This window comes from Silene latifolia, chromosome X (genome assembly GCF_048544455.1).
Source record: "Silene latifolia isolate original U9 population chromosome X, ASM4854445v1, whole genome shotgun sequence".
Classification (NCBI taxonomy): Eukaryota; Viridiplantae; Streptophyta; class Magnoliopsida; order Caryophyllales; family Caryophyllaceae; genus Silene; species Silene latifolia.
Genome location: NC_133537.1, coordinates 135,901,065 through 135,926,731, shown reverse-complemented (window position 1 = coordinate 135,926,731; position 25,667 = coordinate 135,901,065). Strand labels below are relative to the sequence as shown.

At 38.0% G+C, this 25,667-nt stretch overlaps 1 protein-coding gene and 1 long non-coding RNA gene across 4 annotated transcripts; both read left to right on the top strand.

Annotated features, from left to right (window-relative positions):
* Nucleotides 1–9,775: 9,775 nt before the first annotated feature.
* On the top strand, nucleotides 9,776–18,130 carry LOC141623629 (uncharacterized). 3 transcript variants are annotated; one of them, XR_012533484.1, is made up of 4 exons: nucleotides 9,776–9,913; nucleotides 11,088–11,177; nucleotides 16,681–16,770; nucleotides 17,316–18,130. It is a non-coding gene; the product is annotated as an uncharacterized LOC141623629 (long non-coding RNA). The 3 variants fall into 3 exon arrangements; XR_012533485.1 differs by lacking the exons at nucleotides 16,681–16,770; nucleotides 17,316–18,130 and adding an exon at nucleotides 11,725–11,827 and having other exon boundaries at nucleotides 9,826–9,913; XR_012533483.1 differs by lacking the exons at nucleotides 9,776–9,913; nucleotides 11,088–11,177 and adding an exon at nucleotides 15,224–15,506.
* Nucleotides 18,131–22,374: 4,244 nt separating this feature from the next.
* LOC141618417 (uncharacterized) lies at nucleotides 22,375–23,040 on the top strand. Its single transcript, XM_074435511.1, has one exon. It carries the CDS (start codon nucleotides 22,375–22,377, stop codon nucleotides 23,038–23,040), a length of 666 nt encoding a protein of 221 aa, XP_074291612.1.
* The last annotated feature ends 2,627 nt before the right edge of the window (nucleotides 23,041–25,667 follow it).

Genomic DNA, 25,667 nt, shown 5'->3' with positions numbered 1-25,667 from the left:
TCTATACTCGACCAAGTATCCGGCCTGACGGGATTGTTTCCGCAGTTTGATTTAAAGATGATTAGAGTTATAAAATGGGATTTACGGTTTCACTTTTTCTTTTTACAAAACCTAAACCTTCAAACGTAACTCTAATCATCTCTAATCTCTCTCAAGTTCGTGGATTGCTCGTGAGTCTAGTTCATTCCTCTCTTGCGTCGATTGTATCGGTAAGCCAATAGTCCTATGAGTTTTGTCAGTTTGTCTTTTTAGGGTTTGGCCTAGTTTTGTGATTTCGGGGAAAAGGGATTTTGTGCATGATTGTGATTGGTTTGTATGGTTATTGTTAGGTGGAGATTTTGTAGAGGAGTTGTTCTAGCTTTCTTGATTGACTCGTTTCAGATTAGTGCTAAGGTAGGGTTTCCCTACTCAGTTGATTGTATAATTGATTTAAGCTGCGTTATTGTGATTTAATTGATTTGATTAACATTGTTGGTTGAGTGTTGTTAGTTGATTGTTATTGGTTGATTGGAGTATGGAGTATTGGATTTGAGATGGTTGATGATGATTGCAAGGTGCGTCCTCGGCTGAGTGGAGTCACTTGCGGGAGTGGCTTCACGCCCTTGATTTGCACTTTGTGGAACCCGCCACAAGAGGGGATGTGCACATTAATGAACATGGGTTATCGCTCGTGTGATGAGCGGGGCTTAGGTGGACAAGGTTGCGGTCCCCCACTGGCAGGGCTACTCACTTTGTGTGTAGTCAGTTACGAGATGTGAATGGGAGATAGAGATTGGTTATGGAACAACTGTTTTACCTTTGTTGTATTTTGTCTTATTTTGATTATGCAGTGTACTGACCCTGTTGTTGTTTTGTTAAATCTGTGGTGATCCATTCGGGGATGGTGAGCAGATTATGACAGGTGATGATGGTCTTTAGCTATGGGGACGAGATGGGGAGTCATCACTTCGAGTCTAGCTTCCGCTGTTACAAGATTAGCTGTTTTAGATTTCAGTTGTTTGAGTAGTTGTAAACATTTCTCTAATTTGGTTTTTGGAACTGTGTAAATATTAACTTATATACTTTAATAAATGTTGTGGAATGGTTTCTTTTTATATACTATCCTCGGGCAACCGAGATGGTAACAGTCTCTCATGCTAGAGTGGTCCTTTGTAAGGTACCTTGGTATGAGGGGGTGTTATAAAGTGGTATCAGAGCGACGATTCTAGAACCTAAAACCAATGAACCTAATGAACATAGGGACTCTAAATAAAATGAACTCGGGGAGAGTTGTTTGGAGCTACCGCAAAGACTTAGGAGACGTCCTGAAGTCGCATTGAGGCCCTTACAATCTCGATCCGATCAACATGGGGGGTCTTGGGGACCGTTGTGTGTTTAAAGTTATGTGTGTTGTACTTGTAGCTGTGGATCTTGTGAAGTTGTTGGATAAAATGAAAAGTGAATTGCATAATTTGAACATGGTGGTATATGAGAAAGTGAATTGTGTAGTTGAACATGATAGACTTGAGCATGATATATGATTTATTACTTGGCTTTTGGAAGGATAGTAAAGTATTGTATATAGAATTGAATGTTCAAGTATGTTATCAAAAGTATATGGCTCATTTTTGGCATGACTCGGCCGACCAGGGCGGGTACTTGACCGAGTAAGGGATACTCAGCCGAGTAACTAAGAACTCGACCGAGTGTTCGTTGGTGTGTACGTAGCAGTAGCTACTAGTTGTGACCACTCGGTCGAGTAATAGTTGTACTCGACCGAGTAAGGCATACTCGACCGAGTAATATCCATACTCGACCGAGTATGTTCTCTGTTTTTTTGACGTTGGCTACTGGAGTGGAATACTCGGCCGAGTAGTAGCATTACTCGACCGAGTAGGCCATACTCGACCGAGTATCTCACCATACTCGGTCGAGTGCTTCTTTGGCGGAGGGTCTTGTTTATTTTGAGCCGTAGGCTATGTGTTTACGTTTCCTTGCTTTTATCAGCTCAAAATGCCGCCAAAGAAGCCAACAGCATACAACCAAGCCACTGAGATGACTGTGGATGAGGTCGCCCGTATGATTGAGCACCAACATGCGCTCATGGAGGCCCTCAAGAACGTGGGTAAGGGAAGTGAGAAACCGGTGGACGCATCCATCGAAGCACCAACATTTCTCGCTTCAACCCCTCGACTTATGAGGGTACTGGTGAGCCAAAGCTGCTCGATAACTGGCACAGCGAGATGGAGAGTCTTCTTGAGGTTGTGAACTGTCCGGCGGAGATGGCAGTAGAACAGGTGGCATACTACCTAAGAGGTGAGGCTGGGGTTTGGTGGCAGAATGTGAAAGAGGATGCCAGAGCATACTACAAGGACCAGGGATACGATGTTATACCGTAGGCAGGTCTCAAGAGCGCCATGAGGGAGCATTTTATGCCGGAGCACATCCGTCACAAGCTGAGAGTTGTGTTTAATTCTTTCACCATGGCGGATGATATGACTGTCACGGAGTACTATCTCTGGTTCCTAGAGTTTTCACGTTACGCCAAGAATATGCAGTTGGGTCAGTGAGGTCTAGCTCTTCGTTTCGAAAAGGGGTTGACACCTAAGATTATGGATAGACTACCAGTTGGGGTACTTACCGATCTGAAAGAGGTATATGCATGAGCTGGGCATGCTGAGAGGTTGGTGGACTTGGCCAAGGAGGCTAAGGAAAGAAACGTTGAAAAGAGAAAGGCAGAGAGTGAGGGTGGCAACCAGTCGGGCCACAAGAAGAGCAATCATGGTGAGTTTAGGGCTTTTTCTAGAGGTTTAGGATATGCTGAGGGATCTTGAGCGTGCGGAAGAGGTGGTGGTCGGAGTACTAGTGATAACTCCAACATTACCCGCTTCAACTGTGGCTGAGTGGGTCACAAGAGACATGATTGTACCAGTGCCAGAGTGGGAGGAGGCTTTCCGGGGACTTATCAGGAGAACTTTTCTCAGGCTCCGAGCCAGAGTTTTGCTAGCAACAGGCCAGCTGGGTCATGGGGCAATCGTGGAGGGCAGAACAACAATAATGGCGGCTTCAACCGCAACAATGGAGGGTCCTATCAGCGCCCGAATAATAGTGTGACTCAGAACTCGGCAGCTAAGCCGACTACTTCGACTACCTCGGTCCAGGGTAGAGGTCAGAAAAGTAGCGGGAAGCTCTTTATGATGGGCAAGCTGGAGGCAGAGAACAGTGCTCATGTGGTTACAGGTACCTTTCTTATTCATAATACACCGTCTTTCATTTTGTTTGACTCAGGATTCTTTTGTGTCTAGGGGTCATGCCTTAGCTATGGGTTTGGGAGAATATGAACTTGTAAAAGATAGTATGTTTGTACCTTCTGGGGAGTCGGTGTCTTGTTCTAAGTTGTATAGAGATGTATCCATGTTGGTAGGGGAGGTAGACTTACCGGTCAACTTGTTAGAGTTTCCTATGGATGGGTTTGAGGTCATCGTCGGGATAGACCGGTTGGGCTGGTATGATGATAAGATAGATTGCAGACAAAAAAAAGTTTCCTTAAAGGGTCCCAAGGATGTCCGAGTATCATATAAGGGGTTTGTAGTGAGACCGAAGTGTAAGTTTATCGCAGTGATGACTTTAAAGTCATGTCTAAGGAAGAAGTGTCCCTTGATTCTTCGCCAAGTGAGGGATATGCGTGTGGAGGAGCCATCATCGTCTGATATACCTGTGGTTGGGGAGTTTAGTGATGTTTTTCTAGATGAGATACCGGGGTTATCTCCTAATAGAGATATCAACTTCAATGTTGAGCTCAAATCGGGGACATGTCCCATATCTAAAGCATCGTACCGTAATGGGCCTAAAGAGTTGGAAGAGTTAAAAAAGCAGTTGAATGACCTGTTAGACAAAGGGTATATCCGGCCTAGTGTATCACCGTGGGGAACACCAGTGTTGTTTGTGAAAAAGAAAGATGGGAGCATGAGGCAACGCATCGATTATAGGGAGCTGAATCATGTCACGGTAAAGAACAGGTATCCTTTGCCAAGGATTGATGATCTTTTTGACCAGCTGAGTAGCGCATGAGTGTTTTCTAAGATCGATTTGAGGTCGGGCTACCATCAGTTGAGGATAGCAGATGAGAATATTCTTAAGACAACCTTTCGATCACGTTATGGTCACTATAAGTACGTAGCGATGCCTTTTGGGCTGATGAATGCACCAGCAGTTTTCATGGATCTTATAAACCGGATTTTCAGCCCGTTCTTGGACAGGTTTGTGGCCGTCTTCATTGATTACATCTCGATCTACTCTAAGATCAAGGAAGAGCACCAGGAACATCTGAGGTTAGTTTTGCAAACTTTGCGAGATAACCGGTTATATGCCAAGTTATCTAAGTGCGAGTTTTTGTTAGAGAAGGTGGATTTTCTGGGTCACGTGATATCCAAAGAGGGTGTGTCGGTGGATCCTAGCAAGATTGAGGCAGTGACTACGTGGGAATCACCGAAGAATGTTGCTGAGATACGAAGTTTCTTGGGTTTAGCTGGCTACTACAATAGGTTCGTGAAAGAATTTTCTAAGATCGCGAGGCCTATGACAGCGTTGATGATAAAAGAGACCAGATTTCATTGGGATGAGTTGTGAGACGGCGTTCCAAACCTTAAAGGAGCGTTTGACCACAACTTCTATTCTAGCTCTAACTGAGGGAAGTGAGAACTTTGAAGTATACACCGATGCTTCAAAGAATGGTTTGGGTTGTGTTTTGATGCAGAATGGGAAGGTTATAGCTTATGCGTCGAGGCAGCTGAAGCCGTATGAGGAGAACTATCCTACTCACGATTTGGAGGTGGGTGCAGTTGTTTTTGCACTTAAGATTTGGAGGCACTACCTTTATAGGGCAACCTTTAAGGTTTTTTCAGATCATAAGAGTCTGAAGTATACCTACACTCAGAAGGAGCTGAACATGCGACAAAGGCGATAGATGGAGTTGATTGAGGACTATGACATGGAGATCATCTATCACGAGGGTAAGGCCAATGTTGTGGCAGATGCTTTGAGTAGGAAGAGTGTTCATTCGTTATGTACAACTATGTCTTCGCTGAAGCTGAGGGATGAGATGTCCAAGATGGGGATTCATATGATTCGGAAAGGGGATGCCATCGGGGACTTGACGATCGAACTGTACTTGTATGATGACATAAAGAAGAAACAAGAGCTTGATCCAAATATTCAAGAATGGAAGTCAAGGGTAGAGAGTGGCACGGTTTCCAGGTTTTCTATCCACACAGATGGGAGTGTTCGTTTTGATGGGAGATAGTGTGTTCCTAGTGATGCGAACTTGAAAAGGGTGATCATTGGTGTGTGTCGTTTTTGCTCGTTAAAGCTTTCAACCAAAACAATATTTATATCTCTACAAATTACTCTTAGTAGAGTGATAAGCAAAGGTCGGATCCCAAGGGACATGTATCGATTTAGGATTTCAATTGCAAGTAGTTATGTCTTAAGGTGTCACAAATTTGGGTTGAAATGAGAAGCAATCTAAATTAATCAACAAGATGAATGTAATTAACTAAAACAAAGTAAAGCAATTAAAGGGGTTTGTAAACAATTGATTAAGGGCACTAGGGTATCATGGGTTCATAAGGAAATCATGGAAATAGATCATACAAACATGTTATCAAATAGATGCAAGCAACTTATTGTTGTGATGGAATCGAGTTAGTGTATATCTTACAATTCCTAGGAAGATTTAGGTCCCGGAGCTGAGTCGATTAAGACTTTACAACACCTATAAGTCGACTTAGTGTCTTCCTATTCAACTCTATGCATGGTCTAACAAGGCTTGAGTTGGCTTATATCTTACAAGCCTCATTGAAAAGGTAAGAGAATCATGCTAGGATTGTCAATCGAGCATTTCATCAAGCATAACATGTGCATAAGTTGAAATCCCAACAAGCAAACATTTAATTATGAAAGCATATTAAATTAAGCATAGATCTAATCCCATGATTGATCCCCTAATTCCCCATTAACCCTAACTAAGAGACTACTCACTCATGATCAAGTTTAACATGCTAATAAGGATTTCAATCATATTAACAAAGCAAAACATGATGAATAAGTAATGTAATAACAATAATTAAGCAAAGGTAAAAGAGATAATACCAACTGGAGATGATCCAAATAATTAAGCAAAGAATAATAGAATGAAACTTGATGATTGATGGAGATTTGTCAATCCTTCAATAAACCCTAAAATATTCTTCTAATTACCCAACTAAAACTAAGAACAATTGAGAGATTAAGGAAAGATTAAGATGTGATTAATATTAAAATGTGTATTATAACTTGGATTAAGACTAAATTAAGAGATTAGAAGGAGATTAGAACTTGATTCTTAGATGATGATCATCTAGGTAGTACAATAGGGTATTTATACTAAAATTAAGTACAAGAATTAGGGTTACTAAGGTCTTAAATGATGATTAAAACCCTAAGAGAAGTTTGACGATTTGCAAGTCCCGTAGGAACACGCGCGAGCTGAGTAGCAAGTCCTCGGGGACACACGCGTCTTGGCCTGGAGTATGCTCAGGTCTGCAAGGAGGTCCGCTCGTGCTGAGCCATAGGACGCCCGGATATTGGGCCTGGACGCTCGTCCTGAGCTCGGGACGCCCGGATCCTGGGACAGGGTTCTTCCTCTATTCTTGACTGCCTAACAATCCGTGGGGATTGACTTAGAGCCGTGGGGATCTTCATCATTGCCCAATTTACATGATTTATTTGCTTAGGCCTTTAGTATTTGTATTCTCTTCGATGCTTGGTCATTAGATGCGGTCCATTTAGCTCCATTTTGCTCCATAAATGCAAAGCTAGCAATCCTCTCCTACCAAGGACACAAAACCTCAAAGAATATGCAAAATAGGGAACTAAAGATAAGAAATGACCCTAATAGTTTCAAGAAAGCATGGGAACGAGGTTAATTCGGGGACTAAATGTGCACAAATATGAGTCACATCAATCATGACGGAGGCTCATTGCACTCCTTATTCAGTTCACCCAGGGGCTGACAAGCTCTCTAAGGACCTAAAGAAAACGTTTTGGTGGTCTAATATGAAGAAGGATGTGGCCGAGTTCGTGGCTAGGTGTCTAACCTGCCAGAGAGTAAAGGGTGAGCAACGAAGACCACAAGGTAAGATTCCGTCACTTGAGGTGCCAGAGTGGAAGTGGGAGTCATTCTCTATGTACTTCATCGTGGGGTTACCAAGGACTTAACAAGGTAACAATATGATTTGGGTGATCGTCGATCGTTTAACAAAGTCAGCTCACTTCATTACGATGAAGGATACTTGGACCAAGATACAAATAGCTTTGGGATATATAAAACATGTGGTTCGGTTATATGGTGTGCCAAAAGATATAGTGTCGGATCGAGGCGAGGTTTATATCACGGTTTTGGCAAGAGTTGCAGGATTTAATGGGAACGACCTTAAAGATGAGTGCTGCTTTTTATCCCGCGGCAGATGGTCAGACTAAGAGGACTATCAAGACTTTGGAGGATATGTTGAGGGCTTATGCCATAGAGTTTGGTGGAAGTTGGGAAGATAGGCTGGACTTGATTGAGTTTTCATACAACAACAACTATAACACCAGCATTTGAATGGCACCGTTTGAGGCTTTGTATGGCAGGAAGTACAGGAGTCCAGTTTGTTGGGACGACAGTGCAGAGATAGTGGTTTTAGGACCATGGATGGTGCAGGATATGATTGAGCAAGTTCGTCTGATTAGTCAAAAGATGAAAGCAGCTCAAGATCGCCAAAAGAGTTATGCATATTTGCACCGCAGAGACATCGAGTTCGCAGTAGGTGACAAGGTCCTTTTGAAGGTATCACCCATGCGAGGGGTGATGAGGTTTGGCAAGAAAGGGAAGTTGAGTCAGAAGTTTATTTACCCGTATGAGATCTTAGACCGTATAGGTGAAGTAGCCTGCCGGCTAGCTTTACCACCATCGTTGGATCGAGTCCACAACGTGTTTCATGTTTCGCAACTCCGGAAGTATGTGAGTGACCCATCACATGTGCTTGAGGTTGACAACATAGAGCTTGATGATTATCTAACTTATGCAGAGGTTCCTAAGGAGATCTTAGACCGAAAAGTGCGCAAGACAAGGAACGGTGAGACCGTCTTACAAAAGGTACTCTGGTCTAATCACAATGTAGAAGAGGCCACGTGGGAACTAGAGGAGTCGATGAGAGAGCGTTTTCCTCACCTTTTTTATCAGGTATGTTTGGTTACGGGGACGTAACCGTTGTCTTTTAGGGGGGTAGGAGATGGTCGCATGCTTGTTTTTGGGTTAGTTTGAGTTAGCATAGCTATGTTTTTGTCATCTTTTCAATTTGAGTTTGGTGTTTTGTCTTATATAGTGGGAGTTGTTTGGCACTTGGAGTAGTTATTGTGTTGTTGTTGAGAAGTTATGTTGTGGCTATTGGTTTTGTTTTAAGTATAGTGTCAACTTCGGGGACGAAGTTCTTTTTAAGGAGGGAAGACTGTAATACTACGGTTTTCTAAGTCAGTTACTCGGCCGAATATGGCTTACTCGGCCGAGTAATGCGTCGTGTGTTTCTGGTCAGGCTACTGTCCAAGAATACTCGACCGAGTATGGTAATACTCGACCGAGTAAGGGATACTCGGCCGAGTATGCTCTATACTCGACCGAGTATCCGGTCTAACGGGATTATTTCCGTGGTTTGATTTAAAGATGATTAGAGTTATAAAATGGGGATTTACAGTTTCACTTTTACTTTTTACAAAACCTAAACCTTCAAACCTAACTATAATCATCTCTAATCTCTCTCAAGTTCATGGATTGCTCGTGAGTCTTGTTCATTCCTCTCTTGCGTCGATTATGTCGGTAAGCCACTAGTCATATGAGTTTTGTCAGTTTGTCTTTTTAGGGTTTACCCTAGTTTTGTGATTTAGGGGAAAAGGGTTTTTGTGCATGATTGTGATTGGTTTGTATGGTTATTGTTAGGTGGAGACTTTGTAAAGGAGCCTTTCTAGCTTTCTTGATTGACTCATTTCAGATTTGTGCTAAGGTAGTGTTTCCCTACTCAGTTGATTGTATAATTGATTTAAGATGCTTTATTGTGATTTAATTGATTTGATTTAACATTTTTGGTTGAGTGTTGTTGGTTGATTGGAGTATAAAGTATTGGAGTATTGGAGTTGAGATGGTTGATGATGATTGCGAGGTGCGTCCTTGTAATACCCCGTATTTTTATATAATAAATTAATCGGATATTATTAATTAAATGGATATTATTATATATTAATTATTATACATTTTATATTACTAATTAAGTTGGGTAAATTTATTGAGTCGATAATTTCATTAAGTTATTTAATTAACCGCGTTGTATCGATATAAGTTAATCATGACGGGTTTATCCTACATTCGACTTTTAATAAAATATCTTTATTAAAAATAGACCATTATTATTATATATTATTATTATTCTAATATTGTTATTAGACTAATACTACCACCATACCATCTTTTTCCTTCTTTTTCCTTCTTTCACGCCTACCACTTCTACCATACCTACTTTTCTTCTTTATCATTTCTTTACAAATTAATAAATAATAGGACCATAATCATAATTAAATATTGGACCTAACTTTTATTAATTATTATACACTAATCTATTGGACCTAACATTCCTACAATACCTACCACTATATCGTATGATGACAAAACAAACATAAACCATTAAGCCTACAAATACCTAATCACTACCCATTTGAACGTTAATTCAAGAACAATACAAGCAACCTTTCACGCAATTCGAGGGAGAAAGAGTGAGGGCAGGCCTTGACAGTGCAGCAGGGAAGGGCTACGGCTATTTGTCGACGGTCATAGGCGGCTGTGGTGGTGGTTTTAGTGGCGGTAAAGGTAGTAGTCAATCACTGCTCTGTTTTTTCTCGTTTTAGAGTCGGGTTTTTGGTCGGGGTTGCGTGTCTCAGGGAGGGGATAAGGATGGTTGTTGGCAGGGTAGTGGTAATGGGTGGTCAAGGTGGAATAGTGTGATGGTGGTTAGGGTGGTCGTAGGTGGTTGTAGGGGCAGAGGGAGGTGGTTTCGTTAAGGGAGGCAAAAACGGGTCAAAACAGGGGATGTTCAGGTGGGTAAGTCTCTAGACTTGGGGTGGAGCCACCGTGGACTAGGGGGAGGTCGAAACGGTGGCTCCATGTTGTCTGGGTTCATAGGTTGGTGGCGACCAAGTCTGTGGTGGTTGTCAGGGAGATGGTCGTTGTCTGCGGTGGTGGTGCGTGTTGGAACAAGAGGAGTTTGGTGTTGCGTGGTGGTGAACCTGGGGTTTTGGCGGCCGTGGTTTGAACCGCCGGCGGCAGTCGACCCCAGTGGGGGTGGCCGTTGGTGGCTAGGGTGAAGTGGGGACCACGGCCGGTGGCTGTCACGGCCACGTGGTGGTCGGTGGTGGTGTGAGTGCGTGTTTGAAGGGGGCGTGTTTATATCGAGTTATTTTTATTTCGAAGCGGGTTTTTCATAGCTTAATAAATATAATTCGTTAATGAGTCGTACTCTTAATTAATTAATTTAAATCCCGAGTCCTTTAAATGATCTAGTTAATTTAATTTCCGAAGTATTTAATATAATTAGTGACGGGTTATTTTAGTAATTGAATCGGGTTTTGTCCACGCGAGTTTAATAATTAGAATCCGTGATATATCGTATTAATTAATTAATCAAATTAACTTCCGAGTAATTTAAATAATTGGGGACGGGTGTTTGAATTGTTTAAGTTCGATTCGGGTTTCTTAATCATTTAATTCTTTGATTCGGGTTTCTTAATCATTTAATTCGTTAAATTTCTTAATTAACATATTAATTATTTAATTCAATTCCCGAGTCACTTGAATAATTATTTAATTCAATTTCCGAGTTACTTAAATAATCATTTAATTTAATCCCCGAATCGTTTCAATAATTAGAGATGGACTTTGAGTCGGGACTGATTAAAATGGAAAGTTACTATATCGGGAAAGTTTCTATTCTAGGAGATTTCTATATTTAAGTAGTTAGTAATTATAATTATTATAATTGTTTTAGGTGACGAATTCGTGAAGGATCGATAATCAAATTTATTGCTTTACTTTCTGGACTGCTTAACTGATTATTTGGAACTGCTGGCATCTTGAGGTAGGGAAATACACTTGTCCTATTATCGTCATTGTTGAATTGTGTTGACTTGATTCCTGGTTGTTGCTTTACGTTATCATTTATATTCGGAAAGGTGATTGACTGATTTGATCGTATTGAGCATGATATCCCAACATCGGGTAACTGGCATGATTTTATGATTCATCAGTTCATTGATTTATATATATATTGCATCACTTTCTTTTGAGCATTTCATATGCATTGGAGTTGGAGGATGGTGTGGTGGTGATGAGATCGTGATACGATGTGATGTTGTGATAAGGCCCAGGCGGGTTCTGCAGGACCTGCCCTGGTGTCCTCAGCTGTTTAGCTGGTATATCGACGACGGTCGATTGTTGTGTCTGCCGGGGATCGGTATGGCCGGGCGTAAGGGGATATGTGAAATGAGATTGAGTTGAGATGGAGATGGAGGTGACGGAGTATCATGCATATCATATTTTATTGTTTTATTGTTTTCCCTACTCAACCTCGCGGTTGACCCTGTGTATTCGTGAACACCTGTGATGAACCGTTTTATGGGGAGCAGACTTGACAGGTTTAAGAGATAGGACGGGAGCTTGATGGGCGTGAGACACTGGATCAGACGACCTAGAAACTAGATCATCATCTAGAAGACTTCACTTTTATTTACGTCAGTTCTTGTAAATTAATTTGAAAAGAGAATTTGTAATAATTAAGTTAAAGTTTTATATAAATTGCCTTGGAGTTTAATTTGTTATTCACTACCTCGGGAAACCGAGATGGTAACAGTCCGTTTTATGAGGGAATGTCTTGACGAGGACTTCTTTTATAAACCGGGGTGTTACAAAGTGGTATCAGAGCGAACGATCCTCAGGCCTAAACCAATGAGCCCAATGAACATAGGATGTGTCTAAATAAAATGAAACCCGGGATAGAACTGTTAGGAGCACACTACGGTAAGGTTTGAGTTAGGGGCCCCCTCACACCGAACCAGTGGTCCTCTCAGTTGAACCGGAAACCATGAGTGTATACGAGAGAAAAGGGTAGAATAGTTGCCTAAGGTTGAACCAGAAATTCATATATCATTGCCTAAGTGTTAACTGATTGATACATTGATTATTGCAGGGAAACGCTACGGTAAGTAATTTGTATGAATGATGTGTTGATAGTACTACTATGACTAAGTAATATGCGGTTATGTGATCCCAAAGCCATGCTAGTATAGTCTTGAGATAGTAATAAGAAACACGATAGAATTTCATATCGTTAGTCATCACAATCGTGATTTAGATGTAATGAGTAGATCGAGATGCGAAGGGATTCTATGGGGTAGATGCTTACGTAAATACAGTGGGAGATTTAAGTTAGGATGAATTAGTATCGATAGTATAGTCGTAGGAGTTTGGAACATAGAAAATGAATAACTTAGTGATATAACACGTTTTGGTTAATGTTACTCTTTAATTGACCTTACTGCCATTTCTTTTCTGTTTATTGCCTACCGATGAAAATTATATGAGAGATAGCCTTGGGAGTTAGTGTCCATTTGACATTGGTTTCATGCTTATATGATATACGGGTTAGAGTTAATAAATAGTTAGTGAGCTGTGGTTAGGAAGTTCTTGTGCAGTGATGTTTGACCCACGATTCTATAAAATAAAATCCTCATTTAAATTATGTTAATAATTCTCGCATAATTCCAACTCCACCGATCATAAAATTCACATGTGTTTTCAAATTAATAATCCGCGAAAAATCTTGATGTTTCAATATTAAATAATAAGTTTTGCAAACTGACTCAAATTTTGGACCAATAGCTGTCACATGTTTGTTTGGACCAACTAAGTTGTAAAATTCTTTAAAAATGGAATTCTTATACTTTAGATCTAATTATTTTTCCCTGTGTTTTAATTCTCCGTATGTTTTAAAAATAATATGAATCAAATTTTAATCGAACAATTATTTATTCGTGATCTTTGGAAATTACAACGTGAATCAAAACATTTAAATTATGCGTCTATGTCGAATTGGCATACGATTGTTTGATTAATTCATGAATCTTAGTAATGTGAATTTATAATGTTTTATATGACAATAGTAGCACGCATGTTCAGTAGTTATGTATTTTAACAAGTGATAAAATTTAAAACTTAGTTGATAACATTGTTGGCATGATAATATGAGTAAAATTGGATAGCTTAATTTGATTTTATCGAGGGTGAAATATTTTATACGAGTCCAGTTGTTGCATATTTTATATACATTTGGCATGTTGTAATATTCTATATCATATTTGCATAGTGGTCAAATATATATATATATAAATATAAAACCATATTGTCATATTCGTGTAAATTGATGACGTTAAAAGTTAATTTGATTGTTCTAAAATAATCGCATGAATAATTATAGTAATGATTGTGTCTAAATGTTCCCACATGTAGGATGGCATCTAAGTTCTAATGTCTTTCATATGAGATGTGTGCCATAATTATATTATTATCTTCACCGCAGTAAATTATTTCAGTTGGACCTAAATCTATAACATGATAATCAAACAATGAGTTATTTCTTATTGAATATGTTCGTTATTATATTGACATAAAATGCAAAAGTGATTCATGCAATTGTAACACGGCGTTCGACATATCTATAATATCGAGTCGTTACTATCAATCATATTTTAATAAATATTGTTTATGATAATGAGATTGACAATTATAATGGGATAACCTATTTAGGATTCACATGATATGCATTGTTTTAAATGATAGTCGTTCATTAATAAAGATAGGACTGAAATAAATAAGATAAATCTGTAAATTATAATATATGAGTCGACACCTAAGCTGGTTTTGTTTAAAGGAATTAAATTAAGTTTATCTGATTTTGAGTTCGTAGTAAGTTTTGGACCCTAATTCTTTTCTCATGTTGATTGATTCCCTATGTTCTAAGGTAAAAGATTACAATAATTGGTAAAATGAATAATTACTAATGATTTTTACGGATAACGATAGCCTCTTTCAGTTGTTAGCAGTAATTGAGAACTTTAGTTATAATAATGAGGGTTACGAGGACGTAACCACGTTTTTAGTTGGGGAGGATTGTAAAATCTTAACGCTTAAATTGCACTCGTTTGTAGATTGTAGTTTTGACCAAGTTGATGTTTCATTGTGGGGTACCTATGCAAATGAGTTCTATATATTTTACTTCTACTTCGGGTAGTTGGTTGATGTGTAAAAGGAGAGTGTGACTAAATTACTCGTATTGAGTTATGAGTTGCGGGGCCTTTGTGCCGAGTTACATTTGCGGTCCAGTGAGACCATGGTGATTGAGTTACATGGGTTGAGATCGGAAATTAGATGGAAGAGGACAGTGTTCTCATATGATTATTTAGTTATTATACAATTGTGTTCTCAGATAGTTATTAATTTTAGTTAGTTGGTTAAGTAATGATGAGTTAAACTTCGGGTCGAAGTTTATTTTTAGGAGGGCAGAATGTAACATTCCGTATTTAGTACGTTTAATTGGTGAGTCAAAAGTGTGTTAACCGTGTTAGAATTGCGTGACGTCCGTAAGTATAATATACAATACCTTTCTGTTGTTGAGTATGGGAGCGAACTTCGGGACGAAGTTCATTTTAAGGGGGGAAGACTGTAATACCCCGTATTTTTATATAATAAATTAATCGGATATTATTAATTAAATGGATATTATTATATATTAATTATTATACATTTTATATTACTAATTAAGTTGGGTAAATTTATTGAGTCGATAATTTCATTAAGTTATTTAATTAACCGCGTTGTATCGATATAAGTTAATCATGACGGGTTTATCCTACATTCGACTTTTAATAAAATATCTTTATTAAAAATAGACCATTATTATTATATATTATTATTATTCTAATATTGTTATTAGACTAATACTACCACCATACCATCTTTTTCCTTCTTTTTCCTTCTTTCACGCCTACCACTTCTACCATACCTACTTTTCTTCTTTATCATTTCTTTACAAATTAATAAATAATAGGACCATAATCATAATTAAATATTGGACCTAACTTTTATTAATTATTATACACTAATCTATTGGACCTAACATTCCTACAATACCTACCACTATATCGTATGATGACAAAACAAACATAAACCATTAAGCCTACAAATACCTAATCACTACCCATTTGAACGTTAATTCAAGAACAATACAAGCAACCTTTCACGCAATTCGAGGGAGAAAGAGTGAGGGCAGGCCTTGACAGTGCAGCAGGGAAGGGCTACGGCTATTTGTCGACGGTCATAGGCGGCTGTGGTGGTGGTTTTAGTGGCGGTAAAGGTAGTAGTCAATCACTGCTCTGTTTTTTCTCGTTTTAGAGTCGGGTTTTTGGTCGGGGTTGCGTGTCTCAGGGAGGGGATAAGGATGGTTGTTGGCAGGGTAGTGGTAATGGGTGGTCAAGGTGGAATAGTGTGATGGTGGTTAGGGTGGTCGTAGGTGGTTGTAGGGGCAGAGGGAGGTGGTTTCGTTAAGGGAGGCAAAAACGGGTCAAAACAGGGGATGTTCAGGTGGGTAAGTCTCTAGACTTGGGGTGGAGCCACCGTGGACTAGGGGGAGGTCGAAACGGTGGCTCCATGTTGTCTGGGTTCATAGGTTGGTGGCGACCAAGTCTGTGGTGGTTGTCAGGGAGATGGTCGTTGTCTGCGGTGGTGGTGCGTGTTGGAACAAGAGGAGTTTGGTGTTGCGTGGTGGTGAACCTGGGGTTTTGGCGGCCGTGGTTTGAACCGCCGGCGGCAGTCGACCCCAGTGGGGGTGGCCGTTGGTGGCTAGGGTGAAGTGGGGACCACGGCCGGTGGCTGTCACGGCCACGTGGTGGTCGGTGGTGGTGTGAGTGCGTGTTTGAAGGGGGCGTGTTTATATCGAGTTATTTTTATTTCGAAGCGGGTTTTTCATAGCTTAATAAATATAATTCGTTAATGAGTCGTACTCTTAATTAATTAATTTAAATCCCGAGTCCTTTAAATGATCTAGTTAATTTAATTTCCGAAGTATTTAATATAATTAGTGACGGGTTATTTTAGTAATTGAATCGGGTTTTGTCCACGCGAGTTTAATAATTAGAATCCGTGATATATCGTATTAATTAATTAATCAAATTAACTTCCGAGTAATTTAAATAATTGGGGACGGGTGTTTGAATTGTTTAAGTTCGATTCGGGTTTCTTAATCATTTAATTCTTTGATTCGGGTTTCTTAATCATTTAATTCGTTAAATTTCTTAATTAACATATTAATTATTTAATTCAATTCCCGAGTCACTTGAATAATTATTTAATTCAATTTCCGAGTTACTTAAATAATCATTTAATTTAATCCCCGAATCGTTTCAATAATTAGAGATGGACTTTGAGTCGGGACTGATTAAAATGGAAAGTTACTATATCGGGAAAGTTTCTATTCTAGGAGATTTCTATATTTAAGTAGTTAGTAATTATAATTATTATAATTGTTTTAGGTGACGAATTCGTGAAGGATCGATAATCAAATTTATTGCTTTACTTTCTGGACTGCTTAACTGATTATTTGGAACTGCTGGCATCTTGAGGTAGGGAAATACACTTGTCCTATTATCGTCATTGTTGAATTGTGTTGACTTGATTCCTGGTTGTTGCTTTACGTTATCATTTATATTCGGAAAGGTGATTGACTGATTTGATCGTATTGAGCATGATATCCCAACATCGGTAATCGGCATGATTTTATGATTCATCAGTTCATTGATTTATATATATATTGCATCACTTTCTTTTGAGCATTTCATATGCATTGGAGTTGGAGGATGGTGTGGTGGTGATGAGATCGTGATACGATGTGATGTTGTGATAAGGCCCAGGCGGGTTCTGCAGACTCCTTTTGGTGTCCTCAAATGTTTAGTTGGTATATCGACGACGGTCGATTGTTGTGTCTCGCCGGGATCGGTATGGCCGGGCGTAAGGGGATATGTGAAATGAGATTGAGTTGAGATGGAGATGGAGGTGACGGAGTATCATGCATATCATATTTTATTGTTTTATTGTTTTCCCTACTCAACCTCGCGGTTGACCCTGTGTATTCGTGAACACCTGTGATGAACCGTTTTATGGGGAGCAGACTTGACAGGTTTAAGAGATAGGACGGGAGCTTGATGGGCGTGAGACACTGGATCAGACGACCTAGAAACTAGATCATCATCTAGAAGACTTCACTTTTATTTACGTCAGTTCTTGTAAATTAATTTGAAAAGAGAATTTGTAATAATTAAGTTAAAGTTTTATATAAATTGCCTTGGAGTTTAATTTGTTATTCACTACCTCGGGAAACCGAGATGGTAACAGTCCGTTTTATGAGGGAATGTCTTGACGAGGACTTCTTTTATAAACCGGGGTGTTACAGTCCTCGGCTGAGTGGAGTCACTTGTGGGAGTGGCTTCACGCCCTTGATTTGCCATTTGTGGAACCCGCCACAAGAGGGGATGTGCACATTAATGAACATGGGTTATCGCTCGTGTGATGAGCGGGGCTTAGGCGGGCAAGGCTGCGGTCCCCCATTTGCAGGGTTACACACTTTAGTGTGTAGTCAGTTACGAGATGTGAATGGGAGTTGGAGACTGGTTATGGAACAACTGTTTTACCTTTGTTGTATTTTGTCTTATTTTGATTATGCAGTGAACTGACCCCGTTGTTGTTTCGTAAAATCTGTGGTGATCCATTCGGTGATGGTGATCAGACTGTGACAGGTGATAATGGTCTTTAGCTATGGGGACGAGGTGGGGAGTCCTCACTTCGAGTCTAGCTTCCGCTGTTACGAGATTAGCTCTTTTAGATTTCAGTTGTTTGGGTAGTAGTAAACATTTCTCTGGTTTGGTTTTTGGAACTGTGTAAACATTAACTTATATACTTTAATAAATGTTGTGGAATGGTTTCTTTTGATATGCTATCCTCGGGCAACCGAGATGGTAACAGTCTCTCATGCTAGGGTGGTCCTTGGTAAGGTACCTTGGTATGAGAGGGTGTTACATCTATCGGATGACGCCACAATGGAAAAACTAATTAATTGTTTGAGACACAATATAATTAATTCCTTGTATTAAGTCAAGTGAATGTATTATTTGATGACGAATTACGAACTCGGGCCAAAGGGATTTATTAATTAATTATATGATAATTAATTAATAAATATTAATTAGAATTTATTAATTAATAGTTAATGAGTTATTTTTATACGGTATGTGTGTATATTGTGAGGCGGAGGTAATTAGCTATTAATATTTACAAGAGGTTGTAAAATTAGCTAATAAGGGTTCATAAGACACATTTTATATTGATAAAATGGTCTAATAATTATTTAATAGTTAAGAGGTCATTAGTTGTTAATTTTTATTATTTAGGTGTTAAATAATCAAATTAATTTTTAATTATATAAGATAATTAAATATAAGACTTATAAGCATTTGTGGGACAAATGTCGAAAATCAAAATGGACCAAAATATTACATGTGGGTTGACACTTGAATAAGATAAGTGTTATTACATGTGGCATAACCCACTAAGAAATGTTTAACTCATTTCTTTACATTTCTTTCTCTATAAATACTTCACTATTTACACTCATTTAAGGGTTAATTTTTAGTCCAAAAATCCTCCAAAGAAGGTCCCTTGGCCGACCATATTGAAGAAAAAAAAAATCTCATTTTCTTAATATTTTCTCATCAAAACTTGATCAAATTGTTGATCATCATCAAAAATAATTCACAAAACTATAATATACATAAGCTAATATTATTAGTGTAATAATATTACATAGTATACAAGGTTATCCTACTAATTATCTAGTTAGTAATTATTAGGATTTTTGGGTTTAATCTTGGGTGCATCCAAAGGAGATCATCTAGTTTGGTGATTAAGGTTCTAGGAGGATCATCCATCATCATTTAGATCAAGAACTATAATTGGAAGGAGTCCTATTGTGGTGCCCATTTTGCCTATTATTCACATAGTGAGGAATTTTTCCTTCCTTGTTTGTTTTTATTTGCATGCATGTAGATTTAGACCATCACTAAAAATTAGTTAGTAAATTTTAATGTCATTATATGTGTCTAATGAGGGTCTAAATACTAACAAGTGGTATGAGAGTATTGTTACATACATGCATGTTGTCTTAAGACGATTTTTTAAATTTATAAGATAAATTGATAAAAAATGAATATTTTGTAGTTAAAATTAGTTTTTTCAAAAAATATTTTCTTGCATGGAAATAATCTGGTCATATTATGATATGGGTCGAAAATTTGATTTTTATAAAATTTTATGGCATAGTATAGTATTTTACCACATAAAATTTCATAAAATTGAGTAAATATGCATTAATTTTAACTAAGAGTTAATAAAATTAAGTTGCATGTTAATTTTATGCATATTTATTTAGAAATAACCACATGAATATTCTATTTATGAGAAGTAGAATTATTATAAATTAATGTGATTAATTTAGTTAGTTTTTTGATTTTTATTTGATAAAAAATGGAAAATAATGGTTATTTTTTAAATAAATATTTTTTGAATTTTTTGGCTCAAATTTTTTTGATTTTTAGCTACTGGAAAATGTTCCAAAATGTTCAAAATTTTATTTTGAAGTTATTTTATTTTTTATGATTTAATTTGGAATTAAATCGTAAAATTGTCGCTTTATCGATAAAATTTGAAAAATTGTTTTAAAGTAATTTTATGGCCAATTTTTCCAATGCATGTCATTTTGGTAAGTGACAAGAATGTACAAAATTTTAAAATTTTTTTTTCCATAAAAGTTTTGATTATATTGAATTTTTAAGCTAATTTTGCTATAAAATATTTTTAAATAATTTTAATCACAAAATAATTAGTGGGAATAATTATTTTGGGGTTAGACCAGATTAGTAAAAAGAGTACATATTAAAATTATTTTAAGAATTGATTATGGATTTTTAATGGTAAAAATTCCGCAAAAACAAGCTCAAATGATCGTTTTTGGTAAGTTGGACGATTTGGCATGACATTCTTTTTGTGCATATTTATTTTTCATATTGATGAATGGAATTTATTTTATATTTATTCATGTAATTTTACCTAATATGGCCATAGTTAGAAATTGATATTTCCCGTAGTGTAAGGGAATATCAATTTAATTTGTAATTAATTGCGATTTCGTATCGCTAATTTGTAATTAATTAATAGTTTTATTTTATTAAAAATTGTATAATAGGATATTGTTATGTAATTTGATTATTAGTAGTTAGCTTGAATTATCTCAAGACGGTGTATCCTAAAGACGGTGTTTTCGGAAAGAAGTTCCGAAGTCCAAAAGATGGAGGCCATTTTTATGAAGACTCAAGGGACCAAGGAGTTGGTTTCCAAAGTGTAATATTTTTAGTTTATTAGATTAACTAGGTGGCCATATTAGGAGTTATTGTTTTTATATTTATGCATTCATGCCAAATCGTCACTACATATTTTTCCTTTTTGTTATCGATTTTAAATTGTCTAGCATTCACCTATTTAGTTCACTTAAAAGTGATAGACAATTAAATTGATAACATCTCTCACATATTAAAATTGAGATTAGCCTTACCAATTAGTAGAACCTATGAGTCCCTTCTTCATTAGGGGGTAGGCTCGGCTGACCGGGGTGCCTTCTTTTTACGTTGGGTAAGTAGGATGATAAAAGTTATTAAATGCGAAAATTGGTTGGACTCAACGGAACAAATATGGGATGTATCGGCCCACCGTTCCTATATTTGTTCTGGGGCTATAGACGGAATTTTTAGAAAATCCGTCGACTAAGAGTTCTAATGGTATAATCAGTTAAATGAGTTGACTCGCCAAATTTATATAAATATGGGATGAATCGGCCCACCGTGCCCGTGTTTATATAAAGATGGATCTTGGAATCGTTTATATAATTCAGTGGGAGATCATTATATAAATGGGAACTTGTTAAAATTGTTTTACAAACTTGTTAAAATTGTTTTAAATTTCGACCTATTGCCTGCTGCAATGTAGTGTATAAGGTCATTTCCAAACTTTTATGTGCCAGGCTTGCTGAAGTGTTGCCACACTTAGTAGGACAAAATCAAGGTGCTTTCATTCAGCAAAGAAGCATTCAGGAAAATATCCTTATCTGCCAGGATTTGATAAGATTATATGAAAGACCTCATGCATCCCCAAGATGTTTGTTCATGATTGATCTGCAGAAGGCATATGATACAGTGGAGTGGGCTTTTGTAAGGCAGCTATTAGATGAGCTCAAATTCCCACCTGAGTTCACTGAAATGCTAATGCAATGCATCACCACTACCACATTTTCCCTTTCTGTAAATGGAGAGTTGTTTGGGTACTTTCAGGGCAAGAGGAGCCTCAGGCCGGGGGACCCTCTGTCGCCTTTGATCTTCACTTTATGCATGGAATATCTGACCCATACTCTGCAATATGCTACTTCTAAGCATGAATTCAAATTTCATCCCCTATGCAAAAAACAAAGATTAACTAGCTTGATGTTTGCAGATGATGTTCTTCTTTTTAGTAAGGGTGATGCCACTTCCATGATGTTACCTTTGAAGTCCTTTGCTACTTTCTCTAAAGCAAGTGGACTGAAAGTTAGTGCTCAAAAATCAAATGCTTATTTCAGAAATGTACCTGAGCAGACAAAGATTGAAATACTGCAGGTTTCAGGATTCACTGAAGGAAGCATTCCCTTCAAGTATCTAGGGATGCCAATACAAACCACCAGAATTGGAAGACAAGATTGTGAATGTCTGGTGGATAAAATATGTTCACGAATTCATGGATATGGAGCAAGAAAGTTTTCTTATGCAGGGAGACTTGTCATTGTGAGGAGTGTCCTTAACTCCTTGCACTCATATTGGGCTTCAATATTTATCATACCCAAGGGTATTATAAAGAGAATAGAGGCAGTGTGCAGGAATTTCCTTTGGATCAATAGTGCAGACTACAGAAGAACTCCTCTTGTGGGATGGGATACTATATGTAGACCTAAGGAAGAAGGAGGACTAGGGCTTAAAGACCAGGAAACTTGGAACAAGGCCATGATAGGTAGGCTTGTTGACTGGGTTGCTGAGAAGAGGGATTCAATTTGGGTACATTGGGTACATAGTAACTATCTAAAGGGATAGGAATGGATGGAGTACACCCCTACCACGAATTCCAGCTGGATTTGGAGGAGAATCTGCAAGGTTAAAGAGGAAATGGCTGCTGGATATACAGATGGTAAATGGGTGGTACAGCAAGATGGTTATACACCAGCTGGGTGTTATGACTGGTTTAAGGGAAGCAGGCCTTGTGTCAACTGGTATAAAGCAATCTGGAATGGATGGGCTATACCTAAGCATCAATTCTTGGGGTGGCTTATTGCTCATGAAGCTCTGAACATGGTTGCTAGACTGACCAGTTTTAGACTGGATATAGAGGACAAATGCTACTTATGTGGGGTGGATGAAGAAACTACGGGTCATTTATTTTTTGAATGCACGTATAGCAAAAAGGTCATCAAAGAATTGAACAGGCAAACAAGGTGGGATTATCCCATGAGGAATATGGTTTACTGGTGTGTGCAGAGGACGGGAACAAAGGCACAAAGAGGGGTGCAGACAGCTATGATGTTGAGTGCACTTTACCAGGTCTGGAAACAGAGAAATAAAAGTAAGAATGAAGCTGTTTTGGTACGGCCTGAATGTGTGGCAAAGATGATTATGGATGAGATGAGATCACGAGTTCGAGGCAAGGAAAGAGCAACTTTGACACAGGCTCAGAGAGACTGGCTTATAAAAATGCGTCTATTAGAATGATATCTTGTTTTATGTTTGCTTTCCATTTATAATCATATGTAATTATCATTTGATATATATATATATTATTCTCACATTTCACCAAAAAATAAAATAAAATTGTTTTACAAGTATTTTTAATGATAAATGTTCATTTTTCCTTTCATTTCCGTTTTTGTAGTAATCATGATGGCTTCTTCTACTCAAACTACTTCCAACCCATCTACAATTCCGATTGATTCTTGGCTTCGATCATTCATGCACAAATACACTTTAAATGCTAATGGTAGTAATTTCAATGATTGGGAAGAACAACTTCGTTTAGCCGCCGCAGGCGATGGTAAATTACGCTATCTCGTTGATCCCTCTCCCCCTTTACCGAACACAAGGTCAAGTGCCGATGTAAGGAATGGTTACGAAGATTACCATAGAAATTCTATGATAGTTAAGAACTTCTTGATTTTTGCTATGGATCCTTCCTTACAATGGCAGTGCTTCAAATTCCACACCGCTCATGAGAATACTTCAATATTATGCCGTCGTCCGTTTCTTTGAGGCAAACCTCAAGGAAGGACAATCTGTGAGTACCCACGTACTTAAAATGATTAAGTACGTGGAAAATCTAGATGGGCTGGGATGTAAGATCCCTGAGGAGCTTATTGTTGACCGAGTGCCCCACTCCCTCTCATCGGTCAAAGGATTTACCCAATTTAGGGTAAATTATAACATGGCTAACATGAAGAAAAGTTTTCATGAGCTTCATTCTCTGCTTGTGCAAGCAGAGAAGGATATGAGAATGAGTGGGTGTACTAGGAAAGATGTTCTTGCAATTAACGTAAAGGGTAAGAAAAAGTTCAAGATGAATGTTGGCAAGAAACCTGGTCAGGTGGAAAGCAAAGGAAAGGCTATTGCGAATAGCTCTTCCAAACCTAAACCTAAGAAGGGAAATCCTGCCAAGGATAAATGTAATTATTGTAATAACATAGGTCATTGGAAGCGTAATTACCCCAAGTACTTGGATGATATTAAAGCTGGACGTGTGGTGCCGACATGTAATTTCCCATCCGAATCTTTTATGATAGACATTAATTACGTACAACTACAAATTGGGTATTAGATACTAGTTGTGGTTCTCACTTATGTAATCATTTACAGGGCCTAAAAAGCGTAAAGAAGTTAGCTAAGGGAGACGTGGACCTTCAGATGGGCAATGGATCTAAAGTAGCTGCTGTCTCCGTAGGAACATATGTACTTAATCTAGCATCGGGGCTGCAGTTGTATTTAAATAATTGTTATTTTGTACCAACTTTGTCGAGGAATATAATATCTGTATTCGTGTTAGACACAGAAGGTTTTCATTTTGTAATTAAAGATAAAAGTTGTGTTTTTTCACATAATGACTTAGTTTATGGCCAAGCAATTTCAATTAATGGTATTTATATTCTAGACACTACCAACGATATTTATCATGTATAGAATAAAAGACTCAAAACAGGTGATCCTGATATTTCTTATCTATGGCATTGTTGATTAGAACATATAAACGAGAATCGCATTAAAAGACTAGTATCGACTGGTATAATTGCACCATTAAATTTCGAATCATATGGTAAATGCGAATCTTGTCTCCTTGGTAAGATGACTCGTGCACCTTTTACAGGAAAAAGGAACTTGAGCAAGTGAGTTGTTGGGTTTAATACATACAGATATATGTGGTCCAATGTCTATCACTGGAAGAGGAAACTACGATTACTTCATCACTGTTGTAGATGACCAAAGCAGGTTTGGTTTCATTTACTTAATGAAGTATAAAAGTGAGGCTTTTGAAAAGTTAAAAGAATTTCAAAATGAAGTAGAGAATCAATTAGATAAGAAAATCAAAACACTACGATCATATCGTGGTGGTGAATACATGAGTAATGAATTTGATTCTCACCTTAAAAACTGTAGTATTGTATGTCAGTTAACTCCACCAGGCACACCACATTTAAATGGTGTACCTGAAAGGAGGAATCGGACGTTATTGGATATGGTTCGTTCTATGATGAGTCAAACTGAGTTACCGAACTCATTTTGGGGATTTGCCATTTTGTCTGCTCAACGGTCATTAAATCTAAGTCCCACTAAAGCAGCCGATAAAACTCCATATGAGATATGGAAAGGGAAGGTCCTAAATTTGTCATATCTGAAAATATGGGGTTGTGAAGCTTATGTAAATAACAAGTCTGACGATAAGTTTGCCCCTCGATCTGACAAATGCATCTTTGAAGGTTACCCTAAGGAAACACATGGCTATTACTTCTACAACTGTCACGAGAACAAAGTGTTTGTGGCTCATGAGGCTGTCTTTCTAGAAAAAGAGTTTATTTTTAGAAGATAGAGTGGGAGAAAATTTGAACTTGAAGAAGTTCAAGAGCCATAAACTGAGGAGACAATACAGGAAAACGTTCCTTCATCGTCTAGCTCTATGATTGTTCCTTCTGAACCTAGGAGGTCAGGCAGGGTAAATCGTCAACCTAATAGATATCTAGGAGTTATCAAAGAGGATGGTGATTATAAAGTGTTACTTTTAGAAAGTGACGAACCTAAAACCTACAAAGCGGCTATTACTAGTTCCAACTCTAAGCTATGGCTTGAAGCCATGTGTT

Bases quoted from the DNA above. Each gene is read 5' to 3' on its own strand.
- LOC141618417 (XM_074435511.1), top strand. From the start codon at position 22,375: ATGGAGTACACCCCTACCACGAATTCCAGCTGGATTTGGAGGAGAATC.